A 19,840-nucleotide genomic window follows, 5' to 3' on the forward strand; every position below is an offset into this window, starting at 1 on the left:
ACACGTTGACTTCTACTTTTTTTATTATTAGTTTGTATTATATTATATTATTTATTTTATTATTATTATTATTATTTACAATATAAAGCATTTAAAAATGCAACATAATCATTCAATTTTAAAATATTTTATTCTGACTACAAAATAAAACTAATGACATAGTTAAATGTTCTACAGAGTTGACAAATGTTTAAACAATTATTATTATTATAATCATTATTGTCATTATAATAATCATTAGTATTATTGTTGTTGGTGTCATTATCATTATTATCACTCCATCTTCTCTACTCGCTTACTCCAATTAAGGTTCACCACGGAGGGTGGTCACAGGGTGTGAGGCGGGGTACACCCTGGACAGGACACCAGTCTGTCACAGGGCCACATACAGACCAACAAACACAGTCACACCCACACGCACAATTTAAAGTTTCCAGTCCACCTAACCTGCATGTTTCTGGATGTGGGAGGAAGTCAGAGCACCCGGAGGGAACCCACACAGACACGGGAGAACATGCAAACTCCACACAGAAAGGCCACAGGTGGGAATCGATCCCATGACCTTCTTGCTGTGAGGCAACAGTGCTAACCGCTAAGCCACCGTGCTGCCGATTGGCATTGTCATTATTATTATTATACCATAAAGCAAAACAGAGACAGGTCCTTGAGCGCTCGTATCGCCACTGAGCATGTACAATCGTGGATTTCTAAAACTATTTTATTATTTTACTTGTTGTAACTCCAAGATTATGAGCTTTTCCTCCAGAGGGCACTGTTACCTTTAATTACAGCAGTGAAATTGTGTCCAATCCCTGTGCTGTGGCTGACCTTGTGAAGTGACCTTAAAGATTTTGCAGAACAAAAGCTTAGAGAAACAGGTTAGTAACCAGAGGGTCATATGTTTAGATCCCTGACCAGAAGAAGATGCTCTTGAGCAAAGTTGTTCCTGGTGTGTAGTTGAGCTTTTTTACACAGCAGCAAGTTCACCTCAGCCTGTGAACAAAGGGATCGATGCAGTGATGAATCTGCTCTGATTAGATTATTTATTTATTTATTTCTGAGAATTTTTTCCACCACGTTTCTTTCAGATGTTGCTCAGCGTGCTGGGCGTCATGGCCACGTCGTTCCTGTGCTCAGTCATGGCATTCGGGAACTACAGCCTGGACCCCGAACATGTGACCTGTGAGATCCTGCTGAACCAGATGTTGCCTCAGATCGATGAAGTGGATCCGCTGTCCTGTCTGTGCTCGCACTGTAAAGCTTCTGCGGGGCCAAAAGGCGACCGAGGAGACCAAGGGCTTCCAGGTACAAAACCCTGCACCTCTGGTGGGGGGGGCAATGTTCTGGGGCCAGCCCCGTGTGTCTGTCTGACTGTTTGACAGTATGTCGAGAATCAACTCACTCAAAAATAATTTTTGAGAACATTAGCAGCAAATTTGATTTAATTTGATTCTTGGCCAATTCTTGGCTGTCCAGCTAGTTTCACTTCTGACTTATTTCTGGACAACCTTACATCCTACCTATGTCTATTTTATATGTCTTCTTTTAAACTTTTTGTATATTTTAGTGTGTGGTGTAAAAGAAGAATTATGAAATTGTACTTCAGAATTGGTTTTATTGAGATAGAAACTATTTTTTGCATAAAGAGCATGAAATTAAAATCTTAAGACTGTGAACAGATTGTGTGTCTGTTCAGAATTACAAACCAGACAAACTGCTGTTTGATCAGGTGATTAAAGGGTGGAGCTTTCAGCATCTAAGATGTAGGTATCAAGACAAAATAAAATAAAATAAAGCATATAATTTTAGAAACTGTAAAATTTTGATTTTACCCTTGAAAAGTAAATAAACTGTTTTACATCTTTAAAACAAACTCATTTTTTCCCTTTAAGGGGATAATACTCCTTTTGGATTAACTATTTCACTCTTACAAATAAATAAAGTAAAATTTCTCCTTATGTTGAAGTAAAACTAAATCAAGTTTATCTGGAAGTAAAAAGAAACATTTTACAGGAAAAGATTTGAAGCTGAAATATGACAGAACCAGGATACAAACTCAAACTGCCATCATTTACCTCACTTTGGATCAAACTCATTGCTGTAAATGTTTTTTTTTTCCAGACATAAGAGTACTAGATGAACTATTATATATTGTAAAACAAGACAGAAATGAAGATACTTTGAGTCAGATTTTCATTGCCTGAGACCATATTCTAGTTTGATGCCACTGCTCAGCATCAGGTCTTCAACAACATAACTCAGATTGCATTGTGACGTCACAAAGGCCTATACGGGCAACTAATTTATAAAATCAAAAGATGAGGGAAGCCACTAATAAGACTCCCAAAAGAAGATGTTAAATCTGGACTTTAATTGTGCACATGCTTCTGGTTAAAGGAGCCCATGCCCCCCCCCCCCCCCCCCCAAATATGAGTGTCCATATGTGCATTTGTTTTATTTATATTGTTTCTAATTATGCAGAATTGTATTTGTCAAAGGACTGTGATTTGTACAATGTGTTGTTGTTTTAATATCAGCGTTTCTCTGGAGCTTTGGGTAAAGTTTTGTGAATGCTGATATCGCTGTTTACCGTTTGGTTTCAGGGTTACCAGGGAGTCCTGGTGTACGAGGAATGACTGGGTTCAGAGGTTGGCCAGGTTTTGTCGGCCCTCAGGGACCAAAGGGTGAGTTTGATGTTTATCTGTTGTTGTTGTTTTGGTTACTGTTTAGTTACAAACACTCACCTATCTCGCTGTCGACTGGATCCGTGAACCTGACCACGACCTCAGAAAACTGCAGATACTGTTAGAGCTCATAGAATAGAAACATTTCACAAAATATGTTAAATATCTCAAATGTGGGCAAAACAAAGTTAGAATAATAAAAATAACTGAGTTCAAAAATGTGTAAATGGAAGCACTACAGTTTGCAATCAGCGTCTCTGTGAAAAATCAATGAAATATCAAATTATTCAAAACTGTATCTCGTTGTGGTTCATACTTTAATGTATAAGATGACAAATAGAAGATTTAGCACTTTAAACAATCCAAAGCAACATCAGAACATTCCCAAACACTTAATATCTCTTTGAGCTAATATCTCTTTGTATGCTAATCTTGTTTAGAAGAGGCTCCCTTCAAAAACAGTGATAGTAAGCAGAGCAGACTGGTGAGGGAAGCTTCCAAGAGCCCAATAACAACTCTGAAGAAGTTAGAAGCTTCTGTGGATACTGAGTAACTTCAGTGACAGCTTCATCGTAAAGCAGAAAAAGACAAAAAAAAACAAAAAAAAAAAACAGATGAAATCTAGACTCGAGTCTCCCATGTGCCTTCTGGCAAACTGCACTTGAAATGTTACATCTGCATTTTAACAAAGTCCTTCTTTATAGACATTCTACTTAGTCTTTAATGCAGCACATCCACCGTAAGCTTGGGGGAGCTACTAGCCTAGCTTAGGGCCCCTTCACACATAGTACAACTAAGTACAAATCAGGGCAAATCACATCAGAACAGCTCGTATGAGCGAACCATAAAAACATTGAGCCGACGGGCAGGTGTAAATGATGCCGCTGTGACAGTTTCGTGCACACGAGAACACAGTGCGAGCAGCTGTGCAATGTGGTTACACATGCTGCCCATTGAATTTGAACCTGCACTTTCCAAAAGCTCTGACTGCCAGCCATAAACGTTACCACTGAGCTACCATCACTGTTATGTAAAAGGTGTGGGAAAATGCCTGATATCAAGAAGGACATGGATGTATTTAAAAAAAAAAACAACACACCATATAAAAACACTGCATTTTACTGATCCCTCTTATCCATCCATCCATCCATTTTCTTCCGCTTTATACGGAGTCGGGTTGCGGGGGCAGCAGCTCAAGCAAAGCCGCCCAGACTTCCCGATCCACACACACCTCCCCCATCTCCTCCAGGGGAACCTCAAGGCGTTCCCAAGCCAGCCGAGAGATGTAGTCCCTCCAGCGCGTCCTGGGTCTTCCCCGGGGCCTCCTCCCAATGGGACGTGCCTGGAACACCTCTCCAGCGAGGCATCCACGGGGCATCCGGAAAAGATGCCCGAGCCACCTTAACTGACTCCTTTCGACGTGGAGGAAAAGCGGCTCAACTCTGAGCTCCTCCCGAGTGACCGAGCTCCTCACCCTATCTCTAAGGGAGCGCCCAGCCACCCTGCGGAGGAAACTCATTTCGGCCGCTTGTACTCGCGATATCGTTCTTTCAGTCATGAGCCAAATCTCATGACCATAGGTGAGGATCGGAACGTAGATCGATCGGTAAATCGAGAGCTTTGCCCCCCTACTCAGCTCTCTCTTCACCACGATGGTCCGATACAGCGACCGCATCACTGCAGATGCTGCACCGATCTGTCTATCGATCTCACGCTCCATCTGTCCCTCACTCGTGAACAAGACCCCGGGATACTTAAACTCCTCCACTTGAGGCAAGGACACTCCACCGACCTGAAGAGGGCAAAGCACCTTTTTCCGGTCGAGAACCATGGCCTCGGATTTGGAGGTGCTGATTTTCATCCCGGACGCTTCACACTCGGCTGCAAACCACCCCAGTGCACGCTGAAGGTCCTGATTTGACGAAGCCAACAGAACCACATCGTCCACAAACAGCAGAGACGAGATTCTGTGGTTCCCAAACCGAACCCCCTCTACACCCTGGCTGCGCCTAGAAATTCTGTCCATAAAAATAATGAACAGAACCAGTGACAAAGCGCAGCCCTGGCGGAGGCCAACATGCACTGGAAACAGGTTTGACTTACTACCGGCAATGCGAACCAAGCTCCTGCTGCGGTCGTACAGGGACCGGATAGCCCTTAGCAAAGGACCCCGGACCCCGTACTCTCGGAGCACTCCCCACAGGGTGCCCCGAGGGACACGGTCAAAGCATTCCGATGGAGTGTGTAGAGCTGGTCCAGTGTGCTGCGACCAGGACGAAAACCACACTGCTCCTCCTGAATCTGAGGTTCGGCCATCGGTCGAATTCTCCTCTCCAGTACTCTGGAATAGACCTTACCGGGGAGGCTGAGGAGTGTGATCCCCCTATAGTTGGAACACACCCTCCGGTCCCCCTTCTTAAACAGAGGGACCACCACCCCGGTCTGCCAATCCAGAGGCACTGTCCCCGATCGCCACGCGATGTTGCAGAGGCGTGTCAGCCAAGACAGTCCCACAACATCCAGAGACTTAAGGTACTCAGGACGGATTTCATCCACCCCAGGAGCCTTGCCACCGAGGAGCTTTCTAACCACCTCGGTGACTTCGGCCTGGGTAATGGATGAGTCCGCCTCTGAGTCCCCAGTCTCTGCTTCCTCTTCGGAAGACGTGACGATGGGATTGAGGAGATCCTTGAAGTACTCCTTCCACCGCCCGACAACATCCCCACTCAGGGTGAACAGCTCCCCACCCGCACCATAAACAGTGCTGGTGGAGAGCTGCTTCCGTCCCCTGATGCGTCGGACGGTTTGCCAGAATCTCTTTGAGGCCGACCGATAGTCCTCCTCCATAGCCTCCCCGAACTCCTCCCAGACCCGGGTTTTTGCCTCTGTGACCGCACGGGCTGCGGCACGCTTGGCCTGCCTGTACCTGTCAGCTGCCTCTGGGGTCCCACCTACCAACAAAGATAAGTAGGACTCCTTCTTCAGCTTTATGGCATCCCTTACGTCCGGTGTCCATCACCGGGTTCAGGGATTGCCGCCGCGACAGGCACCAGAGACCTTGCGACCACAGCTACGAGCAGCCGCATTGACAATGGAGATGAGAACATGGTCCACTCGGACTCCATGTCTCCAACCTCCCCCGGGATCTGGGAGCAGCTCTCCCAGAGGTGGGAGTTGAAGACCTCGCTGACAGAGGGTTCCGCCAGTCATTCCCAGCAGACCCTCACGATATGTTTGGGCCTGCCAGGTCTGACCGGCTTCCTCCCCTCCCAGCGGATCCAACTCACCACCAGGTGGTGATCAGTCGACAGCTCTGCCCCTCTCTTCACTCGAGTGTCCGAGACACATGGCCGAAGGTCAGATGATACGACTACAATGTCTATCATCGACCTCCGGCTCATGGTGTCCTGGTGCCACGTACACTTATGAACACCCTTGTGCTCGAACATGGTGTTTGTGATGGACAAACTGTGACTAGCACAGAAGTCCAACAACTGAACACCACTCGGATTCAGATCGGGGAGGCCGTGCTTCCCGATCACCCCCCTCCAGGTCTCACTGTTGCCGCCCACCTGGGCATTGAAATCCCCCAGGAAAACAATGGAGTCCCAGTCGGAGCACTATCTAGTACCCCTCCCAGGGACCAGGAAGGTCGGGTACTCTACACTGCTGCTCGGCCCATAGGCCGAGACAATGGTGAGACACCTGTCCCCAATCTGAAGGCGTAGGGACGCGACCCTCTCGTTCACCGGAGTGAACTCCAACACATGGCAACTGAGCTGGGGAGCAATAAGCAATTCGACCCCAGCTCTCCGCCTCTCCCCATGGGCAACGCCAGAAAAATGAAGCGTCCAGCCCCTATCCAGGAATTGGGTACCAGAGCCCAAGCTGTGCGTGGAGGTGAGCCGGACTATCTCTAGTCAGTATATGTCAACCTCCCGCACAAGCTCAGGCTCCTTCCCCCCTAGCGAGGTGACATTCCACATCCCAACAGCCAGGGGCTGTGAGCATGGACCGGGCCGCCGGGCCACCTGCCCTCGACCGCCACCCAATCCTGTCTGCACCCGGCCCCCGTGTCCCTGATTGTGTCCCTGATCCCTCTTATCAAGCGGACAATACAAATATGATCTGTCTGTGCCTCTGTAGATGGCCCATGGTCACAGGCATAAAGTCATGAAATGACATGAATGAGAAGCATTCATGTCATTTATCGTGTCCACCCACCCCACGTGCATGTCCCTCCCAACACACGTCTTGTGGATGGCGCACCACAGGACAGACACGCGCACCACAGGACAGACACGCGTGTCATGCGGAACACAGCTCACGTGGGTGAGGTCAGATCACCCGCTGTGTGTTATGATCTGATGGTCCATTTCACCTGGGGTAGCTTGTCAATGTGAGCACCGTGGGTGTGCTCTCTGTAGTCGATTGCAAAAGCGATATATGTTTTTATGTATGTCCACGTGAGGACAGTGAGCAGACACACATGCGTCACAGTGGACAGTTGTTAGTTCATGTCCATCCAAACACAGTATATCTTCCCCAGGTGTGATGTCCAGATCCACAGATGTCCACAGCCGCTCTTGTGGGTGGACACACCGCTGTCAGTTCAGCGCACACACCAACGTGTCGCTGTGTATGTTTGCAAAGCCACACTTGTGGAGACACTTAGACAATTTTCACATCCAGCTCGACAGTGATTGTCTGCTGACTGTTTTCGTGCTAACAGTGTGAATGCCTGCACATTTTCTAAGTGCCAAGCAAGTGGTGTTAGATGTTCGTGTGTGTCACCTGGAATTTGGCTGACACCTTCTGCGAGAGGGTTCAATGGCTGTCACAGCACACACTCTGTCTTTCAGCCACTGGTGTGTGCAGATAGTTGTAGCAACAGGTGTACAAGGAGTTGGAGGCAGCTATGATTTTACACGTATTGCATACGATTCCTGCTTCATGCACACGCAGTTCGAGCAAATTTGCACTATGTCTGAATGGGCCCTTAGCCATAACGCCAAATCACTTCATTTAGTTCACTGCAAAAACCTGGAAACAACTGAAAAGTGTTATCCTAGCCTGTAGGCTAACAACAGAGAAATATTTATTACTGAAGCATCAGTTACTTAACTAAATAAAAGTAAGTTCCTTCGGCTGCTCCCTTGTTTTCATGCAGGGTTGCCACAGCAGATCCAGTGAGGATCTGCAAAATGAAACAAATTAAGTCGTATCTTAAGACACGTGGTTCAAACATACTGTTTGAAAATACATATTTCATATTTGTTGACTGTTTGCTGACATCTGTTCGTCTGTTTCAGGTCAGAAAGGAGATTTGGGGGAGAAGGGCCATACCGGGAGCATCGGGTTCACTGGAATGAAAGGAGAACGTGGATTTAAAGGTCAGTTCGCAAACGTATCATAGATATACGGTCATGGTTACTGACGTGGCATCAATCAAACAAATGTACACAGAGAGCAGCTGGAACCACGTGGGGAACCACAGCAAACACATCAAGATCTACAGAGTTGATCAGGAAGAACTTTATGACCAGTGTTGCTGCAGTTACTTTCAAAAGTTACTTTATTAGCAGCTGCCTACAACTTGTTGGCAGCTGCTGAATGTAACTAATAAGGTAACTAGTAATCTACCTTGGGTACTCTTAAGATTCAGCAAAGTAACTAATAGATACTTTTCTGAGTACTCTATCTTAAAAATAACCATATATAAAGTAAGTAATAAAGTGACTTTTCAAAGTAACTGTGGTAACACTGTTTATGACATTGCACACATCCTTTAATGACAAAACTGCAGTCACCTGTTTCACTATAATTGAGCTGTATCAAACTGCAAAGCCTAGGCTCCTTTTTTGCTTTGATGTGATGTGTATTTGCAGATATGAATATGAGCAAGGAAGAGAATTTTCTGCATTCATCTATTTTTGTCTCCGCTGTAAACCTGAACAAGTTAGTGGAACTCAAAAATATTGAGGCAGTTAATTGCCACAATAATTTTGAGTTCATAATCTTAAAAGTCAGTTGTTCTCAGAACTTAAACATTTAGATTTTTCTGCTTGTACCTCATGATTACAATTAAATTAGTGTTCATTAAGTAAAATTAAGTCCCTTTGGCTACTCCCTTGTTTTTTCACTTCGGGTCGCCAAAGCAGATCCGAAGTGGATCTGCATGTTGATTTGGCACAAGTTTTACACCAGATGCTCTTCCTGACAAGTTATATGGAGAAATGTGGCAGGGGTGGGGTTTGAACCGGGAATCTTCTGCACCCAAACCAAGCGCACTAACCACTTGGCCACCATCCCTGCTAAAATGTTTTTTTTAAGTCATTTCAAATATTTTCATATTTACATAAACATGTGCTTTCATATCATCCCTCACCACACCCACCCTATGTTGCTGACATCAGACATGCAGTAATTCTGAAGCAATAGAAATAAGTGGAATTCAAATATATATTTACTCCATTCTTTTAAGTTGTGCTTAAGTTATGCTTTGAAGTTGTGCTTACTTAATATACAATTAGTTCAAGTCAATTAAAAATTCTGAGTTTAATTTACTCAAAAAGCAAGATCATGTTACACAAACTTGAAACATTCAAGTAACTAGAATGTTTTTTTAAAGCTTTGAGTTTACACTACTTAATCCGTTTCATTAATTTGAACATTCAGGTTTACAATATAATTTGATTTTGTTTTTGTACAAACACAGAAATTTGATACGTGGTCCAGACGTGTCGTAGGAGTCATGCAAATAATCTGCTGTCAACCAAACCTGTGTTCATATTTCATGACTTTGAAACACTTTTATTTTGAAAATACTACATAAAGCGCCTTGGGGCAACTGTTTGTTGTGATTTGGCGCTATATAAGAAAAAAGTTGATTGATTGATTGATAAATTAGATGCTATAATTTACAATATGACATTATTCTTTATACAGTTTTAATCTTAATATTATTCTAACACCTGAAATCATTGAGAAATTCACAAAAATGTCCTATCTTGCAGTGTTATTTATCAAATAGCTACAGAGATATGTGCAAAATGTTAGTGGTGATATGTGCAGACGCAACACTCTCTATTTGAAGATAAGATACTCCTTTATTAGTCCCACAATGGGGAAAACTTACTTTTATGTGAAAAGCTCCCATCGCCATGGGAGACAGGGTGGGGGGGATGAGACCAGCTGCCCCCACAGCCCCGTCTTCAGGAGATGAGGATGGACAAAAAGTTGTGAATTGGCACTCTGGACGAGTGTTTGCAGAACCTGATGCAGAAAGAAAAAAACTTTCAACAAATTTACGACAAGTTTTTGAAAATGTCCCTGTTGTTAATGAGTCAGAACAATACTTTTTTAACAGTGTTTCTGAGTTTGTCCTCACTGATGATGGTGTGGTGCACATTCACTAACCTGACCAACAGCAGGTGTCACTGTTTGATCACAAAACTGACCAAATGATTAACGAGTCCCTGATGAAAGACTGTATCCCATCCTGATGTCGGAATTGAACTGGACCTATTTTGTTAAAAAGAGTGTGATCAGTTGATAGTGAAAGCTAATCCAGATCTGTATTTTTATTGGTGCGTGTTGCTTATTTGGTTCCAGGAGACAAAGGAGACATGGGATTGATTGGGCACCAGGGTGAACCGGGACCCCCAGGACAATCCGGAACATGCCCTGCTTTTTGTGAGACCAGAATTGGGCCACAAGGACCACCAGGTCTGCCTGGGGAAGCTGGGGCTAGGGGTCTGCCTGGGGTTAAAGGAGATGAAGGACCCAAAGGTGTCAAGGGAAGTAAGGGGGATTTGGGTGATGCTGGCTCTCCGGGGAAGAATGGAGATAAGGGCGATCGAGGGGAACAAGGACTGTGTAACTGTGCTGATGGGAAGGATGGTGCAAAGGGGGAACAAGGACAAAAGGGAGACAAAGGAAACAAAGGTGATGTTGGTGACAAGGGTGGTGAGGGCCTCATGGGGCCACAGGGTAACCCAGGAATGCAAGGATCCAGGGGACCTCCGGGACCTTGCTCTCCTGCTATCATGTCATACTTCTCTGCCAATCTTGCAGCGCCAGAACCGCTTCCCAACAGGCCTGTTCCTTTCCCAATCGTCTTGAGCAACATCCTAATGCACTACACCCCCTTATTTGGAATCTACATGGCACCCGTTAACGGCACCTATGTCTTCACCTTCCACCTCTCCGTCAACAACAAGATGCTGAAGGTTGGCCTGTTCCACAACTTTAAACCCATCGTGAAAATGACAGAAAACTACATTCAGCTGACCACAGTGAGCCAGACTGTTGTCCTGCACCTCTTCATGGGAGACAAAGTCTGGCTGCAGGTGAAGGACACAAACTCCAACGGCATGTACGTCGACAGTGAAAGCAGCAGCATCTTCTCCGGATACCTGCTGTACCCCGACTCCTGTGATGTGAGCTCCATTGGCAAAAATTTAGGATATTTTAATCCATCTGATTATGACAATGTGGATTGGGGTGATGATCCAGGCAACATCACTCCGTCAGTCAGGCCTTGAGTCAGTCCACAAAACTAATGCTATTAGTGGCTGTTATAGAAGGTCAGAGCTGTAAGTTAGCACTTTAGCACTTCATTTGTGTTGCTGTTTTGTTTGTTTGTTTTTGGGGGACATAGACTCGAAGTTGTGATTTTTTTTCTTTGTTTTATGGAGTCACAATGTTAAACTTTTCAGCAAGCTAACAAACAGCTGGTCACCAGGTTTCAGTTAGTAACTGACAATAGATCACAGATGCTGAGGCTGACACATCCTATAAAATCACATTTTCATATCTTTAAAATTCCAACATTTTTAAAGCAGGGGTGTCAAAATTATTTCCTATAAAGAGCCAAAAATGAATCTGTGTGGAGGGGTCAGGAACTAAAAATAAATGTTAATGTTAAGTCAAATTCCATTACATTATACTTTGAATAAATTCCAATCTAATAAAAGAAATCTATACAATCTCCTTGTAGTATTTTATTAATGTGCAGGGATAATTTTAAAAATCCATACATTTCTTTTAGCATATTTCAAAGGACAAAAGAATTCCTGACAGAACGCGTGTGCAAGCTGCTTTGTAAAGTTAGTTAACTTTCACTTACAGTGATAATTACTTTCTCCTACATTTCCAACATTTAAATTACACATCACAAAATGACATGTAATTTAAATTCTTGACAGACCTAGTAGCATTAATAACAGCCATGTTGTTCTGTTGTGCACATGTGCGCCAGGAGGTTAGCACACGCATGATGTGTGCTAACTGAACTTACTTTTTGTCTAAATGCAACAAGAAACATGGCAAAGCAAAGCGGTGACAAAGTTGATGGAAGTTTTCTGTGAACATTTGTTGACGTTCTGGGTGCGCACACGCAGGGGTGCTAGCTTAACCGGCTAAAGGACAACACACTAATTTCTCATAAATACTAAATAAAATACCATTATTGGAGGTCATAACTATGTTAGGAAAATCTAAATTGGTTAACATTCATAGAAAATGAACATTTAGAAGAGTGTTTGTGCTCCAGATGAAGGTAAACTCAATGTAAATATTCTGAAAAATCCTTCAGAACTAATTTGAACAATAATAAAATTGAAAATAAAAGTATTTTACCACATTTTTGTACACACTTTTGTAAGTATTGTTATTATTGTATTAGTAGTAGTCTGGTTTATGACTTCAGTCTTCATATTTTCAGGTTTGGTATGATTTATTTTGAACTTGATTATCAAAATGAACTTTTACATTCTGGCCATCATTCCTCAAACCACTCGTGGTGTTTGTTTCTTTGTTTGTTTTTTACAGTCACTTCAGTCTTGTTTAATTAGGATATTTTGACTGAACCTGTTTATATCAATTATAATTAATAAATGATTGGCCCTTTGATTGACTCTTTGATTGGCCCTCCATGTGGACAGTTTCAGATTTTCGTACACAGAAATAAAGTTGGATACTGAGTGATTTTTTTTTTTAATTGGTTCTACAGAAATCCCATTAAGTGAGCTTGATAGATAGATAGCTAGATAGATACAAATAAATATGATTGCATGATTAGCATCAGGTGATCTTGGATGTGTGATTGGTCATATCAGCAGTTGTGATTCAACATCAGGCCTCGCTGAGGCATCGTCAGTCAACATGCACATACTCAACATCATCTTTAGGTTTCGTAATGTGCGTTCTGGTTTTTGTCAGAAATGAAATGTTTGACTTCATGGATTCTTAATTCTAGACCTCATGGCCCCCTGACTGAGTCCGGTCTGCTTCAGGTTTCTTATTGTTTTTCTGTTCGCTCTCACAGATGTCCTTGCTCATGGGCTGGGTCAAGTCTCAACCTTTTGCTTTGTGTATCAATCTTTGACACAACTTCTGTTCTGATTTTGGAAAATATCAATAAATTCAATACAAAATCTGACTTCTGGTACTGTGTATATTTTCAAGAATTTAAATATATAACTCAATGCTTAAATACCCTCAGATGTATGAGCATGTAATCAATGAAAGAGTGCGTAGAAAGAATGTGATCTTTTGGCCCCTTAGAACAGGTCAAGGTTAGCCAGCTCTGAACTTGTGAGATTGTAAGATCTGTGTCCCAAGAATGTTCCCTGTGAATTTGAAGACCCTGGCAGAAACAGGACTGGACTTAAGCTGAGCACAGACAGACTGACGGAGTCTTCACAATACCCTATGGCCATATTTTGGCCATAGGGTATTGTGAATAAACTTCAAACTAATAAACTTCAAACTAAAGTTTTGAGACACATAAGCAGAGCAATGAACCACCTGGTCCATATGTATTTGGACAGTGACATGTCATAATTTTGTTTCTATGCAGCAACACTGGAAATAAAACAAACAATCCACATGTTCTTGTACTGTTGGGTTCTATCTTTAATTCAAATGATTTTAAAAAAAAAGCAACATGAATATTATATAAGAATATAAGAATTACAGCCATTTTTAATTGCAGTCCCTCCACATTCAGAGCCTACAGCTAACTGGGCAAACTAACATAAGTATGAGAATCAGTGCTCATAAATTGTGTGGATTATAATTGTTTTAGTAATTTATGTGATTTCTGGAATGTTGTTGCCAAAACAATCAAATCTTTTGATAAGAGATAGATTGCACCCTTTAGGTTCAAGTGCGTGGAGGTGCAGGGATTTTACAGATGACAAGAATTTTTACACATTTTCAAAGCTCTTCACTGATACAGAAGATCAGTAAACTCATCACGATCATCGACCAACCTTCCTTTTCTCTCAAAAATTCTTGAAAGGGTAGTTGTAAAACAGCTAACTGATCATCTGCAGAGGAATGGTCTATTTGAAGAATTTCAGTCAGGTTTCAGAATTCATCATAGTACAGAAACAGCATTAGTGAAGGTTACAAATGATCTTCTTATGGCCTCAGACAGTGGACTCATCTCTGTGCTTGTCCTATTAGACCTCAGTGCTGCTTTTGATACTGTTGACCATAAAATTTTATTACAGAGATTAGAGCATGCCATAGGTATTAAAGGCACTGCGCTGCGGTGGTTTGAATCATATTTATCTAATAGATTACAATTTGTTCATGTAAATGGGGGGTCTTCTTCATAGACTAAGGTTAATTATGGAGTTCCACAAGGTTCTGTGCTAGGACCAATTTTATTCACTTTATACATGCTTCCCTTAGGCAGTATTATTAGAAAGCATTGCTTAAATTTTCATTGTTATGCAGATGATACCCAGCTTTATCTATCCATGAAGCCAGAGGACACACACCAATTAGTTAAACTGCAGGAATGTCTTACAGACATAAAGACATGGATGACCTCTAATTTCCTGCTTTTAAATTCAGATAAAACTGAAGTTATTGTACTTGGCCCCACAAATCTTAGAAACATGGTGTCTAACCAGATCCTTACTCTGGATGGCATTACCCTGACCTCTAGTAATACTGTGAGAAATCTTGGAGTCATTTTTGATCAGGATATGTCCTTCATTGCGCATATTAAGCAAATATGTAGGACTGCTTTTTTACATTTGCACAATATCTCTAAAATTAGAAAGGTCTTGTCTCAGAGTGATGCTGAGAAACTAATTCATGCATTTATTTCCTCTAGGCTGGACTATTGTAATTCATTATTATCAGGTTGTCCTAAAAGATCCCTGAAAAGCCTTCAGTTAATTCAAAATGTTGCAACTAGAGTACTGATGGGGACTAGGAGAGCATATTTCACCCATATTGGCCTCTCTTCATTGGCTTCCTGTTAATTCTAGAATAGAATTTAAAATTCTTCTTCTTACTTATAAGGTTTTGAATAATCAGGTCCCATCTTATCTTAGGGACCTCATAGTACCATATCACCCCAATAGAGCGCTTCGCTCTCAGACTGCAGGCTTACTTGTAGTGCCTAGGGTTTTTAAGAGTAGAATGGGAGGCAGAGCCTTCAGCTTTCAGGCTCCCAATTCAGATCAGGGGAGACAGACACCCTCTCTACTTTTAAGATTAGGCTTAAAACTTTCCTTTTTGCTAAAGCTTATAGTTAGGGCTGGATCAGGTGAACCATCAGGTGATGGTTCAGGTGAACCCTGAACCATCCCTTAGTTATGCTGCTATACGAGGTCTATTAGAAAAGTATCCGACCTTATTATTTTTTCAAAAACCATATGGATTTGAATCACGTGTGATTACATCAGACATGCTTGAACCCTCGTGGGCATGCAAGAGTTTTTTCACGCCTGTCGGTTACGTCATTCGTCTGTGGGCAGTCTTTGAGTGAGGAGTCGTCCACCCGCTCGTCGATTTTTTTCATTGTTTAGGAATGGCTCAGAGACTGTTGCTTTGTTTGATAAAAATTTTTTCAAAACTGTAAGGCACAACTGAGTGGACACCATTCAATAAATTCAGCTGGTTTTCGGTAAAAATTTTAACGGCTGATGAGAGATTTTGGTCTGGTAGTGTCGCTTTAAGGACAGTCCACGGCGCCTGACGGCGATCTGCGCTTCGAGGCGGCAGTGTCTCGCCGTTTCAAGTTGAAAATTTCCACATTTCAGGCTCTGTTGACGCAGTAAGTCGTCAGAGAACAGAGAACTTTCAGAAGAAGTCGGCATGAGGAGTTTATTCGGACATTCCATTGTTAACGGTCATTTTGTAATGAAAGAACGTGCGGGCAGAGTCGCATGTCGGGCCGGACCCGTCCGCGGGGGGTCGCGACAGGAAAAACACCTCCGTTGGAAACCTTAATGGGCAAGTTGGAACATGCCCAAGCTGTTAAACAATTTCTCAGTTACTCACTTGTTGAAAGCCATTAAAAGCCGCCTGAATTCTACAAATGGTTTTCAACACGGAGGTGTTTTTCCTGTCGCGGCGCACACAGATTTGCCGAGTCGTCACGGAAACGACTCGGCGAATTTGCGCGTACGTCTTTCATTAAAAAAATGTCCTTAAACAGTGGAATGTCTGCATAAATTCCTCATGCCGGCCTCTTCTGAATCTTCTCTGTTCTCTCACGATGTCCTGGGTGAATTAAGCCTTAAATTAGGATGATTTCAGGTCGAAACAGGCCGACGACAGCGCCTGGAAGCGCTGCAGGACGTCCCGCTCCGTGGGAAGTCCTTACACCGACAGAAACACCCCATAATCTCTCATCAGCCGTTAAACTTTTCACAGAAAACCAGCTTAATTTCTCGAATAGTGTCCACTCGGATATTCCTCACAGGTCCAGAAAAAATTTTGATAAAGCAACGCGCGCCGTCTCGAGCAACGTGTGAAACAAAGGAATTCAGCCGAGAGGGCGGGACCACATCTCACTCAAGGCCTGCCCACAGGGAAATGACGTCACCGACACGCGTGAAAAAACTCACGCATGCGCACGAGGGTTCAAGCATGATTGGTGTAATCGCATGTCATTCAAATCCATATAGTTAAAAAAAAAAATAAAAGGGTCGGTTTATTATCTAAGAGACCTCGTAGACTTAGACTGCTGGGGGGTTCCCATGATGCACTGAGTGTTTCTTTCTCTTTTTGCTCTGTATGCACAACTCTGCATTTAATCATTAGTGATTGATCTCTGCTCCCTTCCACAGCATGTCTTTTTCCTGATTCTCTCCCCTCACACCCAACCAGTCCCAGCAGAAGACTGCCCCTCCCTGAGCCTGGTTCTGCTGGAGGTTTCTTCCTGTTAAAAGGGAGTTTTTCCTTCCCACTGTCGCCAAGTGCTTGCTCATAGGGGGTCGTTTTGACCGTTGGGGTTTTTCTATAATTATTGTTTGGCTTTTGCCTTACAATATAAAGCGCCTTGGGGCAACTGTTGTTGTGATTTGGCGCTATATAAATAAAATTGATTTGATTTGATTTTATTTGATCGACCCAACAAACTGCAGCAACACAAAATTGGCTTAGACAGCTTTTAATGTTCAAACTGTGCATAAAGATCAACAAGTGTGCAAGCAAAGCAAACAAAAAATAAATAAATGTAATTTACTTTACAATACAACCAGCAAAACACATGGACTAAACTGATGTTTCAACAGCCAATCAAATCCCAGATCCACTTAGTCACTGACAACAAATAAAATAATCTGATGAATTCAAACCTACAACTTTTGGTTTATGGACAAATGTTCTGGAGAATATTTATCAGAAGGAGACAAAACAAAACACAAAAAACAGACAAAAAAAATTTTTTTTTCTTCAAATTGATTAAACTTTCATTTTGTTTTCTGCCAATCAAAGCAATCAAATGTTATGTGACTTTTATTTTTTTTAAGTTAAATGTTTGAATTTGTTGACAGATTTCAGTGACAGAAATAGTTCATAATTTGTGTTTGTTGACATATTTTAAATTAAAATTTGTATCAATTTGAAATTATGGAAAATAAACAAACAGTAAAGAAGCTTCTTTAAGATGGCCAGCAATTATCTATAAATAAAAACAGAAATATACTAAAAACTGCCCTCCATAATTAAGTCATTTAATCACAGCAATGTTCCAGCAGTTTTACATGTTAACAAGAAGTTCAATGTTACACAATAAATTGTTTCATTCATAGTCCGTCTAACACTGACCCTTATTATCATTAATTTACAAGCTATAATGCAAAGTCTAACAGTGTAAAATTAATTTAGAAAGAGAGCATCTCATCTAAAATCTGTTACCTGAGCTGCTGTTGCTATGGTAATATTAGAATTGTAACTGTGAAATTCCCCATTTCAATACATTTTGAATTTAATTTGCTACAATTCATGGTGTTGAGACGAAGTGATACATTTGTCATTTGTGCAAATAGCTCATGTTAAATTCAGTTTTGGTAAAATTTGACAAATTTGCATCACTGCGAAATAACAAGCTAAGAAACAAAAATCTACTTAATTTCTATAAAATCATGCTGCTCCAGAGTATAAAGTGTGAACAGCACAGGAGAAAACTTAAACACATTTTGGCTGATTTGCTCACATATAATATCAACAAGCTCTTTTTCATGCTTGCTGAATGTTTTTTGTTTTTTCATGTCCGCCAAACTGTAGAGCCTGATAGAAGAACTAGAGTGCTGACTTTCTATACCACAGAGGGCTGGAGCCTATCCCAGCAGTCACAGTTCGAGGCGGGTACATACACCCTGGACAAGACACCAGTCTGTCTCAGGGCCACAAACAGACAAACACATTCAAACCTACAGATAATTTAAAGTTTCCAATCCACGCAAACATGGGGAGAACATGCAAACTCCACACAGAAAGGCCATAGGTGGGAATCGATCCCATGACCTTTTGCTGTGAGGCAACAGTGCTAACCACTAATCCACGTGCTGCCTGCCATCACTAAATGGGTCTGAAAGTGTTTGTGAACCAAGTAAACTCAGACTGCTGCACAATGAAGAAGCAAGCAGTCCATAAATGTATTTAACTAAAATCTTGAAAATAAATGAATAGTACCATCATTTCCGGACTGTACGTCAGACCTTTTTTTTTCTGTATTATTACTGGGAGTTGTTTAATTTGGGATTTTTGTGCATTTGATTCCTGGGAAATTATTATTAATGAATGTGTGATTTTTCAACATGTAAGTCACACCAGAGTGTAAGTCGCCAGAATTAATAAACTAGTTTAAAAAATGATACTCTGGAACATACGGTGCTTCCTACAAAAGCATTTGAATAAAAGTATATTTGTTTACTTGAACTGACAGTTAAAGTACACAATACCTTTGGACAGCTTTGAGATGGAGTCCCTAACACCTCTAACAGCATTCAGTGAGTTACAGTAACATAACATATATATTAACATATATACTTTTTTCTTGAGCCGCTTATCTACCATCCCTGGTTCTCAAGACCAGGCACCTAAGTGGCTCTACTCTACTCTTTTCTAATCTTCTATTTTACTCTTCCTTTTTAGAGAAGAGTAGAGACACCCTCTCTACTTTTAAGATTAGGCTTAAAACTTTCCTTTTTGCTAAAGCTTATAGTTAGGGCTGGATCAGGTGACCCTGAACCATCCCTTAGTTATGCTGCTATAGACTTAGACTGCCGGGGGGTTCCCATGATGCACTGAGTGTTTCTTTCTCTTTTTGCTCTGTATGCACCACTCTGCATTTAATCATTAGTGATTGATCTCTGCTCCCCTCCACAGCATGTCTTTTCCTGGTTCTCTCCCTCAGCCCCAACCAGTCCCAGCAGAAGACTGCCCCTCCCTGAGCCTGGTTCTGCTGGAGGTTTCTTCCTGTTAAAAGGGAGTTTTTCCTTCCCACTGTCGCCAAGTGCTTGCTCACAGGGGGTCATTTTGACCGTTGGGGTTTTTCCGTAATTATTGTATGGCCTTGCCTTACAATATAAAGCGCCTTGGGGCAACTGTTTGTTGTGATTTGGCGCTATATAAATAAAATTGATTGATTTTAGATATACCTTAGTATACTAGCATAGTTCCACCTTAGAATTGGAATATAATATATAAGATATACCTTACTGAATTTTCATAATGCTGTCCGTGCATGAAAAACTTTGTAAATGAGTGCATCATTGTTGCATACGACATCTTAAAATGAAGAGGTGGGTGCATAATGTAAAAGAGAATAACACAATGTGTTTATTTGTGCAGCTTTTCAGCATGTCAAAGCATTCGCATTCATGCATCACAAATCG

At 42.0% G+C, this 19,840-nt stretch overlaps 1 protein-coding gene across 1 annotated transcript; it reads left to right on the forward strand.

The window, feature by feature from the left end:
* Positions 1-1,112: 1,112 nt before the first annotated feature.
* Positions 1,113-11,230, forward strand: LOC117522373 (collagen alpha-1(X) chain-like). The gene is made up of 4 exons (XM_034183766.1): positions 1,113-1,305; positions 2,604-2,684; positions 7,997-8,077; positions 10,299-11,230. Exons 1-4 carry the CDS (start codon positions 1,113-1,115, stop codon positions 11,228-11,230), a joined length of 1,287 nt encoding a protein of 428 aa, XP_034039657.1.
* The last annotated feature ends 8,610 nt before the right edge of the window (positions 11,231-19,840 follow it).

The sequence above is a fragment of the Thalassophryne amazonica genome, chromosome 12 (genome assembly GCF_902500255.1).
Source record: "Thalassophryne amazonica chromosome 12, fThaAma1.1, whole genome shotgun sequence".
NCBI lineage: Eukaryota > Metazoa > Chordata > Actinopteri > Batrachoidiformes > Batrachoididae > Thalassophryne > Thalassophryne amazonica.

Bases quoted from the DNA above. Each gene is read 5' to 3' on its own strand.
- LOC117522373 (XM_034183766.1), top strand. From the start codon at position 1,113: ATGGCCACGTCGTTCCTGTGCTCAGTCATGGCATTCGGGAACTACAGC. The intron at 1,306-2,603 runs GTACAAAACCCT...GTTTGGTTTCAG, and splicing joins AGGAGACCAAGGGCTTCCAG to GGTTACCAGGGAGTCCTGGT. The intron at 8,078-10,298 runs GTCAGTTCGCAA...ATTTGGTTCCAG, and splicing joins AGGAGAACGTGGATTTAAAG to GAGACAAAGGAGACATGGGA.